This window comes from Geotrypetes seraphini, chromosome 16 (assembly GCF_902459505.1).
Source record: "Geotrypetes seraphini chromosome 16, aGeoSer1.1, whole genome shotgun sequence".
NCBI lineage: Eukaryota > Metazoa > Chordata > Amphibia > Gymnophiona > Dermophiidae > Geotrypetes > Geotrypetes seraphini.
Window position 1 is genome coordinate 51,303,873 of NC_047099.1, and position 20,947 is coordinate 51,324,819.

The window sequence follows — 20,947 nt, forward strand, 5'->3', positions numbered from 1 at the left end:
CTGGGGATTAAAACTGATGCACAGGGAGATAAAGAGTCAGTGACAGAACAGGGGTTAGAAATGAAGGCATAGGGGAATAAATGACTCCCCACTAAGGACACACACACAAACACATAGACAGACAGACACACGGCTTGTAGCAAAGGCAGGATATGATCGTACCTCTTATCCTTTCATGTCTTCCTCTCTTCCCCCTAGACCAAGAACCACTTCAATGCAAACTGTTCCTTTTGGAATTACTCAGAGCGGACCATGATGGGTTATTGGTCCACCCAGGGCTGCCGACTCTTGGACACCAATAAGACCCACACCACCTGTTCCTGCAGTCACCTGACGAACTTTGCGCTGCTAATGACTCACCGAGAGATAGTGAGTAAAATCCTTTGGGAGAGGGAAACTCGTTTCTGATTGACCGCTGGCACTTTATAAAAGAACAGTTGGGATGAGGTGGGGGTGGAGGGACTTTTCCAGTGGTTTCTTTTCCATAAGGTCCTTTAGAGGAAGGTTTAAAAAATATTTTAGATAGAAACAGTTTTTTATTGAGCATAGAAAGAAAGGAGAACAATCACAAATACACCATAGTTTGAGTACCTGAATAAATTCATGTAAACCGTTCTGAATTCCCCTGGGAGAACAGGATAGAAAATTGAATAAATAAATAAATAGTGTGAAAAGTTTCAACCTCTAATAACCAGAGCTGGTATTGTGACATCATGATGCCTCATTCCACCAATAAGAGCCAACTTCATCAGTGATGTCACAATGGCTTCATTGTCCTAGACTATACAATCCTGAATGAAGAGAACCTAAAGGATCCCCGTCAACATGGATTTACTAAGGGGAGATCCTGCCAATCCAACCTGATCAGCTTCTTTGACTGGGTGACGGGGAAGTTAGATGTTGGAGAGTCCCTGGACATCGTATACCTGGACTTTAGCAAGGCATTCGATAGTGTACCTCATTGCAGGTTGCTAAGCAAGATGAGTTCCATAGGATTGGGCGACACATTGACGAAGTGGGTTGGGAACTGGCTTGGAGGCAGAGTTCAAAGGGTGATGGTGAACGGCACCCCCTCTGCAATGGCGGAGGTGATCAGTGGGGTGCCCCAGGGCTCTGTCTTAGGCCCGATACTATTCAATATCTTTATAAGGGACTTGCAGAAGGGCTCCGAGGTAAGATAACATTATTTGCCGATGATGCCAAACTAAGCAATGTAGTAGGCAAAAGTACAATAGGAAAAAATTCAATGCCCGACAATATGATGCACGATCTACTCTTACTAGAGACCTGGTCTAAGACATGGCAGCTCAGCTTCAATGCCAAAAAATGCAAAGTTATGCACCTGGGTACCCAAAATCCATGCAGGACTTATACCCTTAATGGCGAGATCCTAACAAGAACGGTAGCAGAACGGGACTTAGGGGTGATCATCAGTGAGGACATGAAGGCTGCCAATCAAGTGGAGCAAGCTTCTTCCAAGGCAAGACAAATCATAGGTTGCATACGCAGGGGCTTCGTCAGCCGTAAGCCTGAAGTCATTATGCCTCTGTATAGATCCATGGTGAGACCCCACCTGGAATACTGTGTACAATTCTGGAGGCCGCATTACTGTAAAGATGTGCTGAGGCTGGAGTCGGTCCAGAGAATGGCCACCCGGATGGTCTCGGGACTGAAGGATCTCCCGTACGAAGAACGGTTAGATAAATTACAGCTATACTCGCTCGAGGAGCGCAGAGAGAGGGGAGACATGATCGAGACGTTCAAGTATCTCACGGGCCGCATCGATGCAGAGGAGGATATCTTCTTTTCCAAGGGTCCCACGGCAACAAGAGGACATCCGTGGAAAATCAGAGGCGGGAAACTGCGTGGTGACACCAGGAAATTCTTTTTCACCGAAAGGGTGGTTGATCGCTGGAATAGTCTTCCACTTCAGGTGATTGAGGCCAGCAGCATGCCTGATTTTAAGGCCAAATGGGATCGACACGTGGGATCTATTCGCAAAGTAAAGGCAGGGGAGGGTCAGTAGGGTGGGCAGACTGGATGGGCCATGGCCTTTATCTGCCGTCAATTTCTATGTTTCTATGACTTGGCTCACTTTGACTACATTTTAATTTCTAGAGTGACGCAGTGGTTAAAGCTACAGCCTTAGTGCCCTGAGGTTATGGGTTCAAACCCACGCTGCTCCTTGTGACCCTGGGCAAGTCACTTAATCTCCCCATTGACCCAGGCACATTAGATAGATTGTGAGCCCACTGGGACAGACAGAGAAAATGCTTGAGTACCTGAATAAGTTAATGTAAACCGTTCTGAACTCCCTTGGGAGAACGGTATAGAAAATTTACTGAATGAATAAATAGTTCGATAATCATTTTCCATATTTTCTCCCACCCAACGTCCCATATAAGAAAAAATAAACTCTCTCCCAACTCCACACAAATCAAAGGAGAACAATATTATATAAACTCAAGCACCAAAGGATCTTGGCTGTTATGGCCCCTCAGGTAACAAGAGAAAGAAACTAAACCACCAATGATCCTTCTACCCCCTCCCCCCCACCCAAGATTAAACCCGCTCTGATGGATCTCCTAATCTGTTTAATATGAAAATACGCACTCTAGGTTGCAGAATCTGAATGCAATTACTCTTAAAGCAATCTACATATTATATTCTGGCACTTATTTAGTACCTGAGGCCAGAGGCACCTGGGGTGCTGGAACTCCTTTCCTGCCCTCACATCTGCACCCCACCTGCTCCTTCCCTGAGCCCGCCTGCCGCATGCTCACCCCCTTCCCCTTGCCTCTAGTTGAAGTTGTTGCTCGCGGCGGTCAAGCGCATGCTCCTCACGACCCCGTGGGCTCTCCCTCTGACGTTACTTCTTGCGCACGGTACCCAGAAGTGATGTCGGCAGGAGAGCCGACGGGGATCGCGAAGAGCGCCTTGTTGACTGCTGCGGGGATGGGGGGAAGGGAAGGGGGCCGCACACTTGGAGGGGGGGAATGTAAAGAGGTGAGGTGGAGTGCCGGCGCTGAGGGCAGACCCCTCTCCCCCCCCTTACACTACGCCCCTTCCTGGGGCAATGGAAGATTAAGTGACTTGCCCAGAGTCACAAGGAGCTGCAGTGGGAATCGAACCCAGTTTCTCTTGCTGCTGTACTAACCTCGAGGCTATTCCTCCATTTCATGGAAGAAACTCTAGCGAAGAACATTAAAAAAGGGGACAAATCCTTCTTCAGGTACATTAGCGACAGGAAAAAGAACGCAGACGGGATAGTACGCCTTAGAACGCCAGACGGGAATTATGTGGAAACAGATTCTGAAAAAGCCAAACTACTGAACGATTACTTCTGTTCAGTCTTTACCTGCGAGGCGCCAGGGCACGGGCCACGGCTGGAAGCAAAGGAAAGCAAGGAAGACCCATGTCTGAATTTTGAGTTCACACCAGCTGATGTTTACAGAGAACTTTCAAGACTCAAGGTGAACAAAGCCATGGGACCGGACAATTTGCACCCAAGAGTGCTCAGAGAGCTGTGCGATGTTCTGGCGGAACCGTTAGCCATGCTCTTCAATCTCTCCCTAAGTACGGGGAGAGTCCCCCTGGACTGGAAAACAGCTAACGTCGTTCCTCTGCACAAAAAGGGTTGCAGAGCAGAGGCTGCGAATTACAGACCAGTGAGTCTCACATCAATAGTGTGTAAACTCATGGAAACTCTACTTAAAGTTAAATTAGACACGATAATGGATGAAGGGAATCTAAGGGATCCCTGTCAACATGGATTCACTAAGGGTAGGTCATGCCAATCCAATCTTATAAGCTTCTTCGATTGGGTGACAGGAAAGCTAGACTTGGGAGAGTCTCTGGACATAGTGTACTTGGATTTCAGTAAAGCTTTCGACAGTGTCCCACACCGTAGACTATTAAACAAGATGAAATCGATGGGTTTGGGTGAGAAACTAACTGCATGGGTCAGTGATTGGCTGAGTGGAAGACTTCAGAGGGTGGTGGTCAACGGCACCCTCTCTGAGACATCGGAGGTGACTAGCGGAGTGCCGCAGGGCTCAGTCCTGGGACCATCCCTTTTCAACATATTCATAGGGGACTTGACCCGGGGGCTTCAGGGTAAAGTAGCACTGTTCGCCGACGATGCCAAACTGTGTAACATAGTAAGTGAAAGCAACCTCCAGGATAGTATGACACAAGATCTGATCACGTTAGAAAACTGGTCCTCGACATGGCAGCTAGGCTTCAACGCTAAAAAATGTAAGGTCATGCATCTCGGCAGAGGAAATCCATGCAGAACATACTCCTTGAATGGAGAAACGCTAGCTAGGACTTCAGAGGAACGGGACTTGGGGGTAATAATCAGTGCAGACATGAAGGCTGCCAAACAAGTAGAGAAGGCCTCATCAAAGGCAAGGCAAATGATGGGATGTATCAATAGAATGCCACTCTACAGAACCATGGTGAGACCCCATTTGGAATACTGTGTGCAATTCTGGAGGCCACATTACCGGAAAGATGTGCTTCGAGCTGAGTCGGTCCAGAGGATGGCCACTAGGATGGTTGCGGGGCTCAAGGGTCTCTCATACGAAGAAAGACTGGGCAAACTGCAGCTCTATACCCTAGAGGAGCGCAGGGAAAGGGGTGACATGATTGAGACATTTAAGTACGTCACGGGTCGTGTCGAGGTGGAAAACGATATATTCTTTCCCAAGGGACCCTTGGTCACAAGGGGGCACCCGCTCAAACTCAGAGGAGGGAAATTTAGTGGTGACACCAGGAAGTATTTCTTCACAGAAAGGGTGGTGGATCACTGGAACAAACTTCCGGTGCAGGTGATCAAGGCCACCAGCGTGCTCGACTTTAAGAATAAATGGGACATCCACGTGGGATCCCTACGAGGGTCGAGTTAAGGAACTAGGTCATTAGCATTCAGACTTAATGGGGTGGGTCAATAGAGTGGGCAGACTTGATGGGCTGTAGCCCTTTTCTGCCGTCATCTTTCTATGTTTCTATGTTTCTATGATGTTTATTGCCTGCATCGTGTAATAATCTCAAAAGACACCTGCTTGGTCAGATGAAATACAGGGACTGAGTTTGGTTAATTGAGGAGGAGTGGAGACCGTTGAGGGCAGGGTGCTGGTCACTGATGTATTCTATGGTCTGGTCTGTTATATGGTTATACTGATGTCTGTCATTGATGCAACTTGTATGTTGTATGTAATTTTATCATTTGTATGTAAATGTGTAACTTGCCCTGGATAACAAACAAACAATAATCCACTGCCATTTCCAAGCTACAGTGCCTCAAGGAAACTTCATAACAAAAGATATCAATGGAGGGTCTTAGTGTCGAGGTTTTTGGTAGGAGGTGCCAGTGTCGGGGCTATGGTAGGAACTTTCATTAGGGGGTCTCTGTTCTCTTTATTAGCTCTGAGGCTTCGGTTTCTGTCAGATTCAGGACTCAGCAGGGCGGGCAGTCGATGAGAACATGGAAACCTCTCTGCTCAAGGAAAGCTATAGATGAAAATAATTAATGGCTGTGCTAATTGCAGCCCCTTGCCCTGCAGGGTCTGTGGTCTCCTAAAACCCTAGCATGTGTGCAGTGCTAAAGGGGACCTGCAGAGTGTGAAATTCAAGCAGAGGCCTGTCTATGGATTGTGAAACACTAAAAGAAACCTGTCAGGTCATTTGCTAGCAGTGGGCAGTGTTAAAGGAGACCTGAGGTCTATAAAATACCGAGTGGAGTGGAAACGGTAGATGTGAATTGCTTGTTCACTCTTTCCAAAAATACTAGGACCAGGAGGCAGACTTTGTTCGAGTCTGTATTACATTTGATGTGACCCAACATGGATCCAAGTTTTGGCAACACAAGTTGACTTCAGTAGGGGTACACAGTTATAACATCGATGTAGAATGAAGACGCCAGGGGGGTGAATCTAGCATTTGACACAAATTACACACAAGCCTTTTTAAAGGCTGCATTGTTGTTATAATTGTTTACCCCTGATGAAACTGGGATCCTTGTTGGGTTACGTCAATAAAGACTTGAACAAAGACTAGCATGGAGCGTCTGTACATCCTCCTTTGAAGATTTGATCTGAAAAGTCATCTCAATTGTTTACGTTGGGGGTTAAACCAGGACCAGATGTCCTTGTCTGGAAAAGAGAAAGGAACCAGATGAGTAGGAAACCCTTTCTTTCCCTTGCACAGTTGCAATGTTCACATCAACATGAGACTAACCCAGTTCTCTATTTTAGCTCCGTGCCCTACTGCAGACTGGAGCTCATAGCCCTGTGGATCAGTGGGGGAGGGTGAATAGGAAACTCTGGCGTGGGCTGCATAGTGCTGATTTTCTGACACCGGGTCCCTCTCTCTTCCGCCAGTACCAGGGCCGGATTAATGAACTCCTCCTATCTGTCATCACGTGGGTGGGCATTGTGATCTCCTTAGTTTGTCTGGCCATCTGCATCTCCACCTTCTGCTTCCTGCGAGGTCTCCAGACAGACCGCAACACCATCCATAAGAACCTGTGTATCAACCTCTTTGTGGCTGAGCTCCTCTTCCTGGTTGGAATTGATAAAACGCAGTATGAGGTGAGTACCACTGAAGGTGGTCAAGCAATAGGGAAGGGGGGCTTCCCATTTGGGATTTACAGAGCACTTCCAAGAGTCCTTTGATATGACCCATATGGCACATCTTAAGTTCTTACTTGATGGGGGGTTACATTGCAGCTCGTGAATCAGGGGATGGGTTCAGTCAAGCCTGATGTCACCCTTCCATCCCATATACACGCTGGAACTCATAGTCTTCCTGCTTTTCCTAGAGAAACTGGTGGGCAGAAAAATGCCAGAGACCAATTCAGCCAGTTCCTCTTGATGAGCTGGAGTTTGCAGGCCAAGGTGAACTTATTTGAACCCCTGGTCTTTCTCTTCCTTTGCTTCTCATTCTGTTTCTTGTTTTCTCTGCCTCCCGCAGATTGCCTGTCCTATCTTCGCTGGCTTATTGCACTATTTCTTCCTGGCGGCCTTCTCCTGGATGTGTCTGGAGGGCGTCCATCTCTACCTAATGCTGGTGGAGGTCTTTGAAAGTGAATATTCCCGCAAAATATACTACTACCTCTGGGGCTATTTTTTCCCGGCGCTGGTGGTTGGGATCGCGGCGGCCATTGACTACCGTGGCTACGGCACAGAAAAGGCGTAAGTACAAGCTGGGCCACTCTGCTGCCGTTGCAGCTTCCAGGTCTCCAGTGTTCAACACATCGTATGTTTTCATCAGATTGCTGTGGTATATGTTGGATGAAGACACTGTCTCTTGTGCTTTGAGATCCTGCAGGAACTCCTAGAGATCTGCATTAGATACAGTCAGGACGTTGTCTCTCCCCCGTTTTCTGAAATCCTGCAGAAATTCCCGGAGAACCACAGAAATCTCCATGATGAAATTAAGGGTTGCCGTTTGATTTCGATCTCCTGCAGTTTGCCCCACTGCTGTCCCTCAAAACTCCTTCCCGAATCAATTACATCAGTTGGCCATTTGGGAAGCTAGAGATGCTGGAATTAAAAGAAAGCGAAAGATGTTATTTATACAAATCTGGGATTCATATTTGCAAGATTTACATCCTAAGGGCCATTTTAAGTTGGATCTCTTAATTGGGATTTATATTTAGTTAAATGAAGAGAGTATCATTGGGTAGAAGGTACTATTGGGTTGAGAGGGGGTGGGGGTGGAGAGGGACGGTGCGGGTTCAAACATATATAGATAAATGGGGGTTTATTGAAATTGGAACTAAAACAAAAAGTGCTCACAATGCCTCCACTGAGCCCCTCTTGTCCTTCCCCTTGGCAGGTGCTGGCTCCGGGTGGACAACTATTTCATCTGGAGTTTTATCGGGCCGGTTTCCCTTGTCATCCTGGTAAGTGTGGGGGGGGGGGGGAATTGGGAGATCGTGGCTCGTGTTCCGTCTCTTTCAGACAAAGCTCAGCCGATAATCACTCCTCTATTCGAGTACAGAGAGACCCACACACAGTTCTGCGGACGCCTCTAAGTCCTATGTCCGCCGCCCCGCGTCCACGCACACACGGTACACCGATGGAAGCGCGCAGGACATTGGCACACCCACAATGCCGCAGTGACATCTGTGCACGCCGCCAGTTCTGCCGCTTTCATGCCGTACCATTAGTGTTCTGAAGAGCAGGTGGAGAGGAACCCCCGCAGCACACATATAACTGTCACGCTCCCGTTAGGGAGGGTTTGGGAGGGGGAGCCCCGCAGTACACCGAAAACTTCCGTTCTCTCGCTGTTCGGGAGTTTTCAGTGTAGTGGGGGGTTCTCCCCCCCCCAGCGGGAGCGCGAGCACTTATAAATGTAGTGAGGGTTCCTCTCTACCCCCCTCAGAATGCTGTCGGTAAGATGTCGCTGCGGGATTGTCGGCGTGCCAATGTCTCACGTGTTTTTGATGTGCCACACACGCACACAGTTCTGCCAACGCACTTCAGTCCTGCATTCCATTACTAAGACCCCCCCCTACGCAGAGCTCTGTTCATCCTCCTTGGCTCTGGGTGGCATTGCATTTTCTGAGGCAATTCACATGCCCTACCACGATGCCATGCTGACACTTTTCTGCGCTGACAGGCTGGCATGGGTGTTTCTCATCTCCTTGGTCCCCCGCTGAGCTTATGTCACAGGAGCCATTATCCAAGCCCATTCCTCCAGCCTGTCTGCTGTCTTCCATCTCCCGATGAGAAATCAATGGCTGATTTAATCAGTATATCTGTTACGGAAAGCAGGTCTGAAATGAGGGAGCAGCCTTGGCCAGGTCGATGGAGTGCAAAGTGCTGGGAGATTCTCTGTGATTGCATCCGCTGAGCGGGGGGGATAGCGATTGTGCACAGCGCCTGGGGCTCTTGATTCTGTGACTTTCATTCTCTCTCCACTACCAGAACGAAATCCGGAAAGAAGCTAAAGGGACAGAATTCCCAGGCTGGGACAGCAGGAGCTCTAGGGGTGAGAGGGAGGGTGACAGCCCTTTTCCAGTGCAGGACAGTGGGTGCTCTTGAGATGAGAGGGATGGATAAGAACTTTAGAATAGCTTTACTGGACCAGACCAATGGTCCTCACGGAGGCCAATCCAATCCTTAGTTTTATATACCGGGTCTTTTCCCAAAGGGGACTCGATCCGGTTCACAAAATTAGCCCAAAAAGGTAGGAGAAAACAATAATTAAACAGGAGTACAACTATTACAATACCATTATTCACCAGTTAAGAATCTCTTAAACAAATACGTCTTCAAAGTTTTTCTGGCAAAAACCCAAATAGCAGCATTTCATGCCGCCAATCCAGGGCAAGCAGTGGCTTCCCCCAAGTCTGTCTCAGCAGCAGACTATAGACTTTTCCTCCAGGAACTTGTCCAAACCTTTTTTTAAAACCAGCTACATTAACCGCTCTTACCACATTATCTGGCAACACGTTCCAGAGCTTAACTATTCTCTGAGTGAAAAAATATTTCCTCCTATTGGTTTTAAAAGTATTACTTTGTAACTTCGAGTGTCCCCTAGTCTTTGTAAATCTTGATGCAGTAAAAAATAAATAAATCGATCCACTTTCCGGTGTGCAATAGCAGATGAGTTGGGACTGAGAGAGAGGAAAATGGCCCCTTTATAGGACGGTACCGCAGAAAAAATGGAGGTGAGAGGGAGGAAGATAGCATACCGTACAATTTCTTATACCCTGCAAAATTTCAACAAGGATTCATTGCGGCTTACAATAAGATTCCTGTGTCTTTCTCAGCAGTCCAAGGGCCTGTTTTCAAAACAAAAAAGTTAGACTTTTGCAGGACATTTTCTCTCCAGAACTTCTAACTAGTAAAGGAGCGTGTTAGCAGACATGGTCAGGGCAGGCTTTGGGGTGGCTCAGACCTGAACGCTCTGCGGCCACAACTGAACCCTCTGCAAAACGTTCTGGACTGAACCCAGATGCCCCAGGCTAGATCAAGTTTCAGATTTACTTAAAATTATATGCAAACACTTATCAGTTTTCTAAGCGATGCTCAATACTATATATATATATATATATATAAAAAAAGGGGACAGAGGAAGAAGTGGGAATGAGAGAGAGGAAGACAGCCCCTTTCCAGTGCGAAGCAGTTGGAGCATTTTGGGGTGAGAGGAAGGTGGCCCCTTTCCAGTATGGGAGAGCGGGAGTTCTGGGTGATAAAGGGAAGGGAGATGGCCCCTTTCTATTATGGGACAGTGGGAGCTATGGGTGGTGGGAGGGAGTTGACCCCTTCCCAGCGTAGAACCGCAGGAGTTTGACGGTCAGTAGGAAGCATGGCCACCTGAGGCTGCTCTGACAGATGTGTTGCTTCTGTGCCAGATGTTGTACTTCCTGCCTTCTTTCAGATTAACCTGGTGTTCCTGATGATCACCCTGCACAAGATGATTCGGAACACGTCAGTGTTGAAGCCAGACTCCAGCCGTCTCGATAACATCAAGTGAGTTCAGATCATTTCAACTGACCCGGGGTCTGTCTGCAAAGGCTGCTCCAGCCCCGCTTTTACCTGGAGCATCTCTGTGGCACTTTTGCTGTTTCCTGCTTTTCTCAAAGACACTGGAACCGCAAGCTCCTGACATCCTGTGCTGCATCTGTCCTGTGGTGGGGGCAGTGCCCGGATATGTGGGTGTATATGTGTTTTTGTGTACATATGTGGATGTGCGTGTTGGTGGATGGACTTCTGGGGCTTACACTGCCTCTGCTGTGCTATGTACAGAGGTTAAAAGGAGGATGCAGATGGTGGGGCATGGGTGGATGGGGGGATCAATTATTTCCTGGGGATACTAAATGGCAGGTGTGAGAGAGCTGGGTGCCAGTTATGGAGGTGGAAAACCTGAACTGGGATGGAAGCGGAGGGAAGGGGGGATTAGACTGCTTGGTGAAGTGTTCCAATCCAGGTGCTGAAGCTCACGGTCCTTCCATCCTGCCTTCTCCTCCCTACCCCTATTCTGTTCCTTCTAACTTCCCTCCCCCTGCCCAGTGTTCTCCATCCCTCCATCCCTCTCTGACTTGTGTTCTCTCCCCCTCCTTTCAGTCCTTTCCTTCGTTCCCACTGTATGCTCTCTCACGTGACTCCTTCTCCTTCTCCTTCTTTTCCTTCCTTCTCTGTCACTCCCGCCCCCTCACCTTCTCTCATTCTCCCTTTCACTCTTTCTCCTTTCACCTTTCTCTCCCACATGCTGCCTTCTTTCTACTCTATCTCCAACCTTCTCTTTTCCCACCTTCTTTCTGCCTTCCCACTTTCAGGTACCTTTTTGTCCCACCCAGCTTCCCATCTCCCGATCTCCCGGTATATTCCTACATTGTTTGTCCTGTTCCCTTTCTGTCTTTGCATTTTGTTATTTCTCCTGTGTTTGGGTTACAGGTCTTGGGCCCTCGGTGCAGTTGCCCTTCTCTTCCTCCTTGGCCTTACTTGGGCCTTTGGCCTCCTTTTCATCAACAAGGAGTCCATTGTCATGGCTTACCTGTTCACCACCTTCAACGCCTTCCAAGGGATGTTCATATTCATCTTCCACTGTGCCCTGCAGAAGAAGGTAAGAGCCCACTCACTCCAACAGGCCTTCTCCTATCCTCAACCCACCAATCCTCACCCTTCAGCTGTTCTCACTTCAACAGATCTTCCACTAACCTTAACCCCCAATGCATCTTCCTTCATCCTCACCCCAACACATCTTTCTCTATCTTCACCTCCAACCCATCTCTCATTATCATCACCTCAACACATTCTCCTCAACCCCAACAGTGTTCTATCCTCATCCCTCAACACATTTTTATCCAACTTCATCCTAACTTGGTGCTCTACCTTCACCATGCCTCCCCCTATCCTCATGCTCAACATATCTCCCTCTAATCTCACCTCAGAGCATCTTCCCTTAGCCTCACCCCAACACAACTCCCTCTAACTCAACCCCAACACTGGTTCTATCCTCATCCCCCAACACATCTTCTTCTAACATCATCCTAACGTGGTGCTCCATCTTCAACCCCCAACACAGCACCCTCCAACCCCAATCCCCATCATGCCTTCCTCTATTCTCATCCCCAACACGTCTCCCTCTAACCTCAAACTCCAACCCATCCCCCTCTCTCCTCACCCTTAACGCATCTCCCTCTATCATAGAAACATGACGGCAGATAAAGGCCACTTGGCACATCCAGTCTGCCCTATCCACATCATCCACTAACCTGACACAATGTTCTATCCTCAGCCCCTTCCACCATGTCTAAGGTTACCAGTTGTCTGGATTTCCCCGGATGGCTTTTCAAAACCTGGCACTGTGCCTGAGTTTTGAAAAGAAATCAAGCGGATGCAATGCGGTGACTCAAGCGGGTGACATCCTTGCATTGCATCTGCGCATGCCTTCCTGCCCAACGAACAGGCAGCGGGGGGGGGGGGGGGGGGGGGAGCTGGGCTGGGACAGAGAGGGCCTGGGGGCGGATCTTGTCTGCTTCCTCACAGACAGACAGACACACACAAACACACCGATGCCAGGCTGAAGTAAAGACAGTTCTTTTCCTCTTCTTCATACACTGTTTACTGCTTGAAGGGACATCAGTTCTTCTATAATTCTTAATTGAGTGTAGAAATGGGGGGGGAGTGTTCAGTAGTCTGGCACAGTGCCTGTTCGCACCTTCCCCCTTCCTGTTGTTCCCCCAGTGTGCCCGTTTAATCTTGGCAGGAATATGGTAAAACAGATTTCTTTTTTCCCCCTAAAGCGATTATTAACACCTGCAGGTGCTGCCTGGACACCCCAGAGCCTGTACTAGTGGCAGGTGTGGCCTAATTAACAAGCTGCAAAAAAAAAACCTTTCTGAAAACGCTGCCTGTTAAGAAAGGAAAGGAAGCAAATTTCCAAGTGGTTTCAGGCAGCCTGGTCTAGGAGATGGGGGTTGCCATGGAAACCTGACGGCGCCACATACGGCAGGGTCCTCTCTCCACCGTAAAGAAATGCTCTGGAGAACTTTCCACGGAACTGCAAATCCTCTCGCCCCGCCCCCGAAGTCCAACGGCTCGGCCCGGAGCATGGAGAGGGAAGCCGTCTGCAAAATGAATGCCCAAACTCTCGATTGCGGTTGTCGTGTTAAAACCTGGGCTCGATATCAGCAAATTAGAAAGTCAGTGTTAACAGATGGCTCCAAGTCATGTGGTACGATTTGCTTTCAAAGGACACCTCTTAGGGAAAATAGGTGAAAAAAAAAGTTTAACGCCTTTTATAGGTGTCTGGCAGGCCAGTACTTTTCAGAGAAAGAACACTTATCTCGAATTTTGCAGCTCTTGCTGCTGATGGGAGCAGCCATTTTGTGACAGAACAGGCCAGTATCACTAGGGCAGCCGCCACTTGTACAAAATGGCTGCTACCAGCAATGGAAGGATCCCTTGTCCCACGTTCAAAGTAGGATCTTGCAAAGGAAAAGCTTAGGAACATAAAAATAGCCTTACTGGGTCATACTAATGGTCCATCTAGCCCAGTAGTCTGTTTCTAACAGTCGCCAACCAGGTCACAAGTGCTTGACAGAAACCCAAACAATAGCAATATTCCAGAACCCCAAAAAGTAGCAACATTCTGTGCGGATTCCCCAAAGAATAGCAAGATTCCATGCTAGGGATCCCAGGGCAAGCAGAGGCTTTCACCTTGTCTGACTCAATAGCAGACTATGGACTTTTCCTCCAGGAATTTGTCCAAACGTTTTTAGAACATAAGAATAGCCATATTGAGTCATCTGGCCCAGTATCCTGCTTCCAATCCAGGTCACAAGTACTTAGCAGAAGCCCCAAAAGTAGTAACATTTCATGCTGCTAATCCCGTATCTGTCTCAATAGCAGACTATGGACTTTTCCTCCAGAAACTTGTCCATACCTTTCTTAAACCCAGCTATGCTAAACACTGTTACTATATCCTCCGGCAACTTCTTCGAATGTCCCCTAGTCTTCCTAATTTTTGAAAGAGTAAACAATCGTTTCACTTTTACCCATTCTAAACGACTCAAGATTTGATGTGATGCCTAATGGTTCAGCAAGACTTTGATCCTGGCAAACTGAGTTTGAGTCCCACTTCAGTGACTTGTGACCACGGGCAAGTCAATTAACCCTCCATTACCCCAGGTAATGTGTACAGTGCTGCATAAGTCTAGTAGCACTATAGAAATGATTAGAAATAATATCTCAAAAGGGTGCTGTCCAGCACTAAAGTCTCCCAACCTACCCTCACTGTGCTGAATGCATGCTGCCGTCCCTCATACGGCCAGTTTCATAAAGCCTTCCTTCTCCTTCCCTTTCCACCAGGTCCATAAGGAGTACAGCAAATGCTTGCGCCATTCCCACTGCTGTGTTCGAAGCCCACCTGGAGGGGCACATGGGTCCCTGAAGACTTCCACCATGAGAAGTAACAACCGCTACTACACGGGAACACAGGTATGGCGTGGGGTGCATTGGATGTTTCATCCGTCAGAAAGTCTGGTGAAGATGAAAACAGAGCATTCGACTGGTGGTTGATACTTGATTTGGACCGGATCCAGTGGCGTAATAAGGGGGGGGGCAGACTACACCAGGCACCAGGAAGTGATGTGGAGCCAGGAAATGACATCAGAGAGAAAGCCAGCACCAGTGCGAGCAGCAGGCCAGAGAAGTTGCTCGCGCTGGCGAAGATTTAAAGAGCTACGGAGGAAAGGAGGGCACGAGTGTGGTGGGGGGGTGGGCGGAGAAGGAGCGTGGGGGGGGGGGCGCCACCTACTCTTGCCATACCACTGACTGTATTGCAGCCTAAGACAACATGAAGAGACTGAGCAGAGATGCAAAGAGAACAGAAAAGATAGTGTCGCTGATCCCTCTAAACGGAGCAGGAGTCCTTCACTTAAGTCCTGCCAGAAGGGGGTGCTGTTTCTCTATCACATTGCCAACAATGAGGGACAAGTAAGCTCTGCAGGGCTCTAGGGAACCTGCCTGTCCCCCAGTGACTGGAAATACAATATTGAAGCAATGCCCCCCTCTGGTAGCAATGCAATCGGAGGACTCCCACTCAGTTTAGTGGCTGCACTCGCAGAAGACTCTGATGCTGTTGTGATCATATCAGTTGTCTGTCTATTGATCTGATATCAAATGGTTAATACGGTTTAGTATTTTGGAAGCAGGGTCACCAGAACTGGTTACGTTGTGAGTACTTGTCAGAAGAGGTGGGAAAGTTGTCATATGGTCTGTGTTGTCCTCTCCTGTTTCTAATTTCCTGCTTCTCTCGCTGCTTTTTCTCTCTTGGTCCCTAAAGAGTCGGATCAGAAGGATGTGGAATGACACAGTCCGGAAACAAACAGAGTCTTCCTTCATGGCTGGTGATATCAACAGTACCCCCACATTGAACCGAGGTAAAGAAGCCATTCTCTGACCTCCAAAAATCCCCTTGTGACACCTTTTCTGGATAGTTATCCAACCATCACCACCCATCTCTCAATAACTATCTCATATCGTTGATCCTACTTCATCAAGTCCTATTAGCACCCCTTCAACGGACCTCTTAGTAGCTTCCATAAATCCTCCGCTGACAAACCCCTCTCTCTAATCCTCAAAAGATTGTCAATGACTTATCATCTTCCTCTAGATAACCTCTATCAGTCCCTTGCTGACATCACTCACCTCTGGGTGACCTTCATCAGTCAACCTTTCACAAAGGTCCATTAATCTTTCATTGACCATCACGTGCCTCCTATGAAACTTAATCAGTCTGTCCTTCACTTACCTATCGATAGCATCAATCATTCCCTCAGTGACCATTTTTTAAAAATATAGATTATCGTGTTTTATCTATATTGGTTTGATTTGATTAGAGATTGTAACACATATAGTTTTCTTTTTGTACACTGCCCAATCCTTATGTAAATGGCGGTAAATCAAATCAAACCAATCCAAACCAATCTATCACCTACCTCTCACTAACCTTCACCAGTCCCTCGATGACCATCACCTACCTTTCGCTAACATCAATAAATCCCTCATTGACTATCACCCACCTCTCACTAGCTTTCATTAGTCTTCCAGGGATTATCACCTGCCATCAATCCTTCACTGACCATTTTGTGCCCCTCACTAACCTCAAACAATTTCCTATTGGCCATCACCCGCTTCTCACTACCCTCCATCAGTCTTTCACTGACAGTCATCCACCTATCGGTAACACCCATTAACCCTTTGAAGACCATCACCCTAAATTCTTACTGTAGTCATCTGCTCTTTATAATCCTTTCTAGGAACTATGGGTAATCACTTGCTAACAAACCCCGTATTACAGACCCGAAGTGGGAGCAGTCCCTATAACACCCTGATTGCAGAGTCGGTGGGATTTAGTCCCTCTTCACCTCCAGTCTTCAACTCCCCAGGTAAGAAATCCATCTCCTACCTCCACTGTGCCTCTTTTATATGATTCTGTTCCTCCTGTCCTCCTCAGTCATCATACATTCCACTCCACTCTGTCACTCTCAACACCTCCCCCTCCATTCTATCCCCCTAACCGTTAGGAGTAGCCTATTGGTTAGAGCAAGAGGTTGAAAACCATGGATTCAGATACCATTGCCTCTTCTTGGGATCTTGGGTAAATCAATTTGACCCTCCTTTGCCTCACACTTAGACCATAGTCCACTGTTCCCTCCAAGCTGAGTAGAAGTCCTCCAACTGTGTAGCTGCAATTGGGTGGCAGTGCTTCGGTATTATGTTTACAATCGCTAGGATCTGTGCCTCGCTATTGAAAATGTGATTGTGAAACAGCACCCCCTACTGGCAGGACTATAGGTGGAAGAGCCTGTTCAGCTTAGAGAAAACAGTCCAGGTACTGTAACTCACCTTGAACTACTTCAAAAAGTGTGAGCTAAATCCAAATCCCCCTATCACCCCTTCACCATTCGATGCAGTCCCTGGTCTCCATCCCCCATATTCATGTCACCTCACAGGTGCATAATCCTTACTCCTGAAGCTCACCTTTCTCCCCATTACAGATCAGCCATAAGTCCCACTCCATGCTGCCCCATGATCTGTTCCTCCCAACTTTCACTCCTTTCAGAAAATCCTTCTCCCCTTTCCATACTTTCCCTCCTCCCTCTTCTGAGTGAGCCTCTTAGGCTGTCTCCTTGCCCACTCTTTTCTAACAAGGGATTCATCTATTCTGTAGTTGGATCCTTCTTCACCCTCCCCCTCCCCCCATGCAATGAGTACTTGAAGGTCGAGCTGATTGCTGTCTGCTTCTTCAGAGCTTTGTGTGCCCAGGCCTGGTGGATGTAGGCTTCATATTGTGGTTGTTGCATGCGTGGGCTGGATGCTGTGGGGGAGGGGTTTACTTTTTCATGGATGCGATGGGGCTGTGTTTGGCCTGCTCAAGCTGTATTCTCTTTGTTTTTCAACTCAGCATAACTTCTCTCTCTCTCTCTCCCCTCCTCCCCCAACCTCTTTTTCTTCTTCCTTGCACGCCTGCAGCAGGGACCTTCCCAGAGTCCAGTACGTCACTCCTTTCCAGTTCACTTTCGCAGTAAATGTTTCTTTTATTGCTGGTTGACTAGGCTGGGGGGCGGTGGGAAAGGGTTGATGAGGGAGCAGAATAAGAAGGAACAGGTGGAAGGACAGATAGGCTTCTTTGGAGGCCATTGGAATGGTCAAAAGGTATTGATGAGGAACCAGATCAGGCCTAGTGCTTTAACTGTAACCCTATCACCAGCTTACCAGCCAGTCTAGGGAACAGGCTCCTCCCCTGTGGCAGTGACTATCGTTTTTCCCCAAAAATAAGACCGGGTCTTAAATTAATTTTTGCTTCAAAAGACGTATTAGGGCTTATTTTCAGTGAATGTCTTATTTTTTTCTGGGGGGTCAAAATACCGGTATTATTCCCTTGAAATCAAGTGCATTGTGTCTGTACTCCAATTGGTCATAGATTGGGAAGGAGGCCTAAGACTCCGGTTGGCCCAGGTGCCTAAGGCCCTTCCTATGGGAGGAGCTTTAGGCATCTGAGCCAATCAGGGCCTTAGGCCCCACCCCGGCGCATCCCAGAATGCACCAGGAAGGGGAAGACCCACCATTTTGCAGTGGTGAGCCTGCCAGCAGGAGGGAGTGGACATCCCTCTTGCTGGCCATCAGATAAGGGTAAGGGGGACATTCGGGATGGAGTCAGGGAGTGTCAGGGGGATCTTGGGGATGTTGGGGTGTCAGGGAGTGTCAGAGGTGGTGCTGTCGAGGAGTGGTGCTGTCGAGGAGTGTTTGGTGGGGTTCGGGGGATGATGGGACCAGCAGCAGGAGGGAGTGGGCATCCTTCCTGCCTTGGACTGTGTCAGGAGGGTTTGCCACTGTGGCAGGAGGGGGGAGGGGGGTCGATCTTAATTAGTTCTTATTTTTGGTATAGGTCTTATATTATGAGCATCTTGAAAAATCATGATAGGACTTATTTTACGGTTTGGTCTTATTTTTGGGTAAATACGGTAGGTTCCTTTGATAAAATAAAACAGACCATCCTGATGTCTTGATGGTGGTGAGTGCTACCACAGGGGATTATCAGAGTTCAATTCCTGGGCCCAGGAGGACTAGAAATGCTGCAAAATTTGAGCCTTTACAAAATAGTGACATCTGGTGGTCACTTTGGTAGTTGCATATGTTCTAGGTTCTGAAGATGCCAAGGACAGTAACTTCTGGTTAGGAGTATTTAATTATAATAAATTTATTCTTGTATACCGCCCTACCACAAAGTTTCAGGTGGTTAACAACAAAGAAGAACTGTGCAATCAATGAAAAATTACTGAGGTGACTAACTTTAGATTGTTGGGTGTGAGTTTAAAAGAACATTGGGTAGGAGGTGTGAGGGTAAAGGCTTGTAGCACCATGGCACCAATGGAACAAGAAACCCCAGGATTAAGGAAGCCAATATACTTTGAGATATATAGATAGGATATAAACAAATAAATAATTTGCAGTATGGACTTCTGGTTCCAGGATGGGGGAAAGGGGGCAACAGAATAAGTCAGGAGTGCTTAATGACCGTGCCAGGACTGGGGAGAGAAGCAACTTAAGGACAGAGTAGAGGAAGCTGGAGCAGATATCAGTCTCTAGCACCACTGACAGTCCCCAGTTCCTACCAAACCTGTTTTGATCAGATACCAACCTTCCCTCGTCTTTCCCTACTTCCTGGATTTTATCAAGTTCCCTTGTCCCACTGGGCATGGTTCCAATCTAAAACAAACCTCCCCTGACCCCAACAGGATAAGGTGTTTTCTTATGAAATAAGGTATTAAGGTCCTCATCCAGCGTCCTCTTGTCGTAAGGTTCTGATCTTTGGGTCTCGAGTTGGCTATGGAAAATGTATTTTATGATCCGCTTATTAATATTTCTGGAGTGCCATCAATGAGCATAGTGCTCTACAAGAGTAGGGTTATGATGCCCTTCACCAAAGAGCTTAGAGAATGAGACTTTAGGAATTTTATTGGCTTGTCCAACGCCACGGAGAGGGTTGGTGTCAGACATGAGATTTCACAATCCTAGGTTATGGGCAACCTGCCCTTAGGCCCTTGTTAATGTGTAGATGGGTGCTTTCCTTATGACTCTACAACTCTCTGATTGTTAGGCTTCACACTGGCAGGTGTTGCAACTGTGCCTTTTGATTAAATCCTCCTTTCTTTTTCTTTCTTTCTTGCCTCCTCGTTGTCTTCCAGAGCACACCCTGAACAACGCCCGGGATACCTGTGGCATGGACACCCTCCCCCTCAACGGGAACTTCAACAACAGCTACTCCCTCCGCAGTGGTGACTTCTCAGCTGAGGGGCCCAAGATGGCTGACTGCCGGCGCAACCTTACTGATGCCGCCGCTTTTGAGAAGATGATCATCTCGGAGCTGGTTCATAACAACCTTCGTGGTGCAGGCAACACTACCTCTGGCACTGCCACTAAAGGTCATGGGGGTGAGACCAGCATGGCAGCTAGCATCAATGGAGTGGGAGGGGGCGGCAGCAGTGAAGACGATGCCATTGTTCCTGACGCGCCCTCCCTTACCCATGAGGAGAACCTGGAGATTGAGCTCATGTATAAAGCCCTGGAGGAGCCTCTGCTTCTTCAGAGGGCCCAGTCCATCCTCTACCAGAGCGACATGGAAGAGTCAGAAAGCTGCACAGCAGAACTGGGAGAGGTGGGTGATGAGAGCCAAGTCCGCTCCCCCAATAGGGATTCTTTGTACACTAGCATGTCTAACCTGAGGGACTCACCCTACCCTGATAGCAGCCCTGAGGCCATGGTGGTGGTGGGGGAGGTGCTGCCTCGCCCACCAGCTCTTGGAGACATCTACTATACCAACAGGCCCAGCCTAGTGCCCCGAGGCCAACTGCAGGCCTACTACCAGAGACCAAGTCACGACAGCTACATGGTACAAGCCGGAGCAGAAGGGACTGTGCCAGAGGGAGATGGTCAAATGCAGCTGGTTACCAGCCTTTGAAGCCGAAACTGTATTGATATCAAGGGCCTTCAAGGACAACCTTTCCTACCCCCACCCCATCCACTCCCACAACCTTCTCCCTCAGTTTTGTGGTGAGTGGAGTTGTACCTGTTTTTACTTGGGCAGGGGGCAGGGGAGAAGGCAAGAAAAAGGGTGGGGGACAGGAGAGGAAGGAAAGTGGAGAGACGAAGGGCAAGTAAGAAGTGCTTGGGGAGGGAGGGGGATAGAGAGGAGGGACAAAGACTTTGCTAAGGGAAGGGAGGAGAGTCTACCTTCTTTTCTCCAGTTCCACCTCCTTCCATTTGCTGCCTCTGCCTCTCAAATGAGATTTATGATTTCAGTCAAGAACAGTTAAACTAATAATAAACATGATCTGAAATATTAAATCAAAGTAAGGGGAAAGAGAAAACAGCTGGCGGGAGAGTGTGTGAGGAAGGCTTGCTTGTCAGAAATGGGGGGG

General features: G+C 48.1%; 1 protein-coding gene across 1 annotated transcript in view; it reads left to right on the forward strand.

The window, feature by feature from the left end:
* The window catches only part of ADGRL1 (adhesion G protein-coupled receptor L1), a 195,244-nt gene extending 174,710 nt beyond the window's left edge, over positions 1-20,534 (forward strand). The window contains exons 14-24 of the mRNA XM_033924537.1: positions 199-369; positions 6,384-6,593; positions 6,976-7,196; positions 7,843-7,909; positions 10,396-10,487; positions 11,412-11,580; positions 14,331-14,459; positions 15,307-15,403; positions 16,283-16,411; positions 17,502-17,519; positions 19,715-20,534. Coding sequence (XP_033780428.1) covers positions 199-369; positions 6,384-6,593; positions 6,976-7,196; positions 7,843-7,909; positions 10,396-10,487; positions 11,412-11,580; positions 14,331-14,459; positions 15,307-15,403; positions 16,283-16,411; positions 17,502-17,519; positions 19,715-20,487 — 2,076 coding nt within the window. The 3' untranslated portion in view covers positions 20,488-20,534. The remainder of the gene's footprint in view (positions 1-198; positions 370-6,383; positions 6,594-6,975; positions 7,197-7,842; positions 7,910-10,395; positions 10,488-11,411; positions 11,581-14,330; positions 14,460-15,306; positions 15,404-16,282; positions 16,412-17,501; positions 17,520-19,714) is intronic.
* Positions 20,535-20,947: the final 413 nt, after the last annotated feature.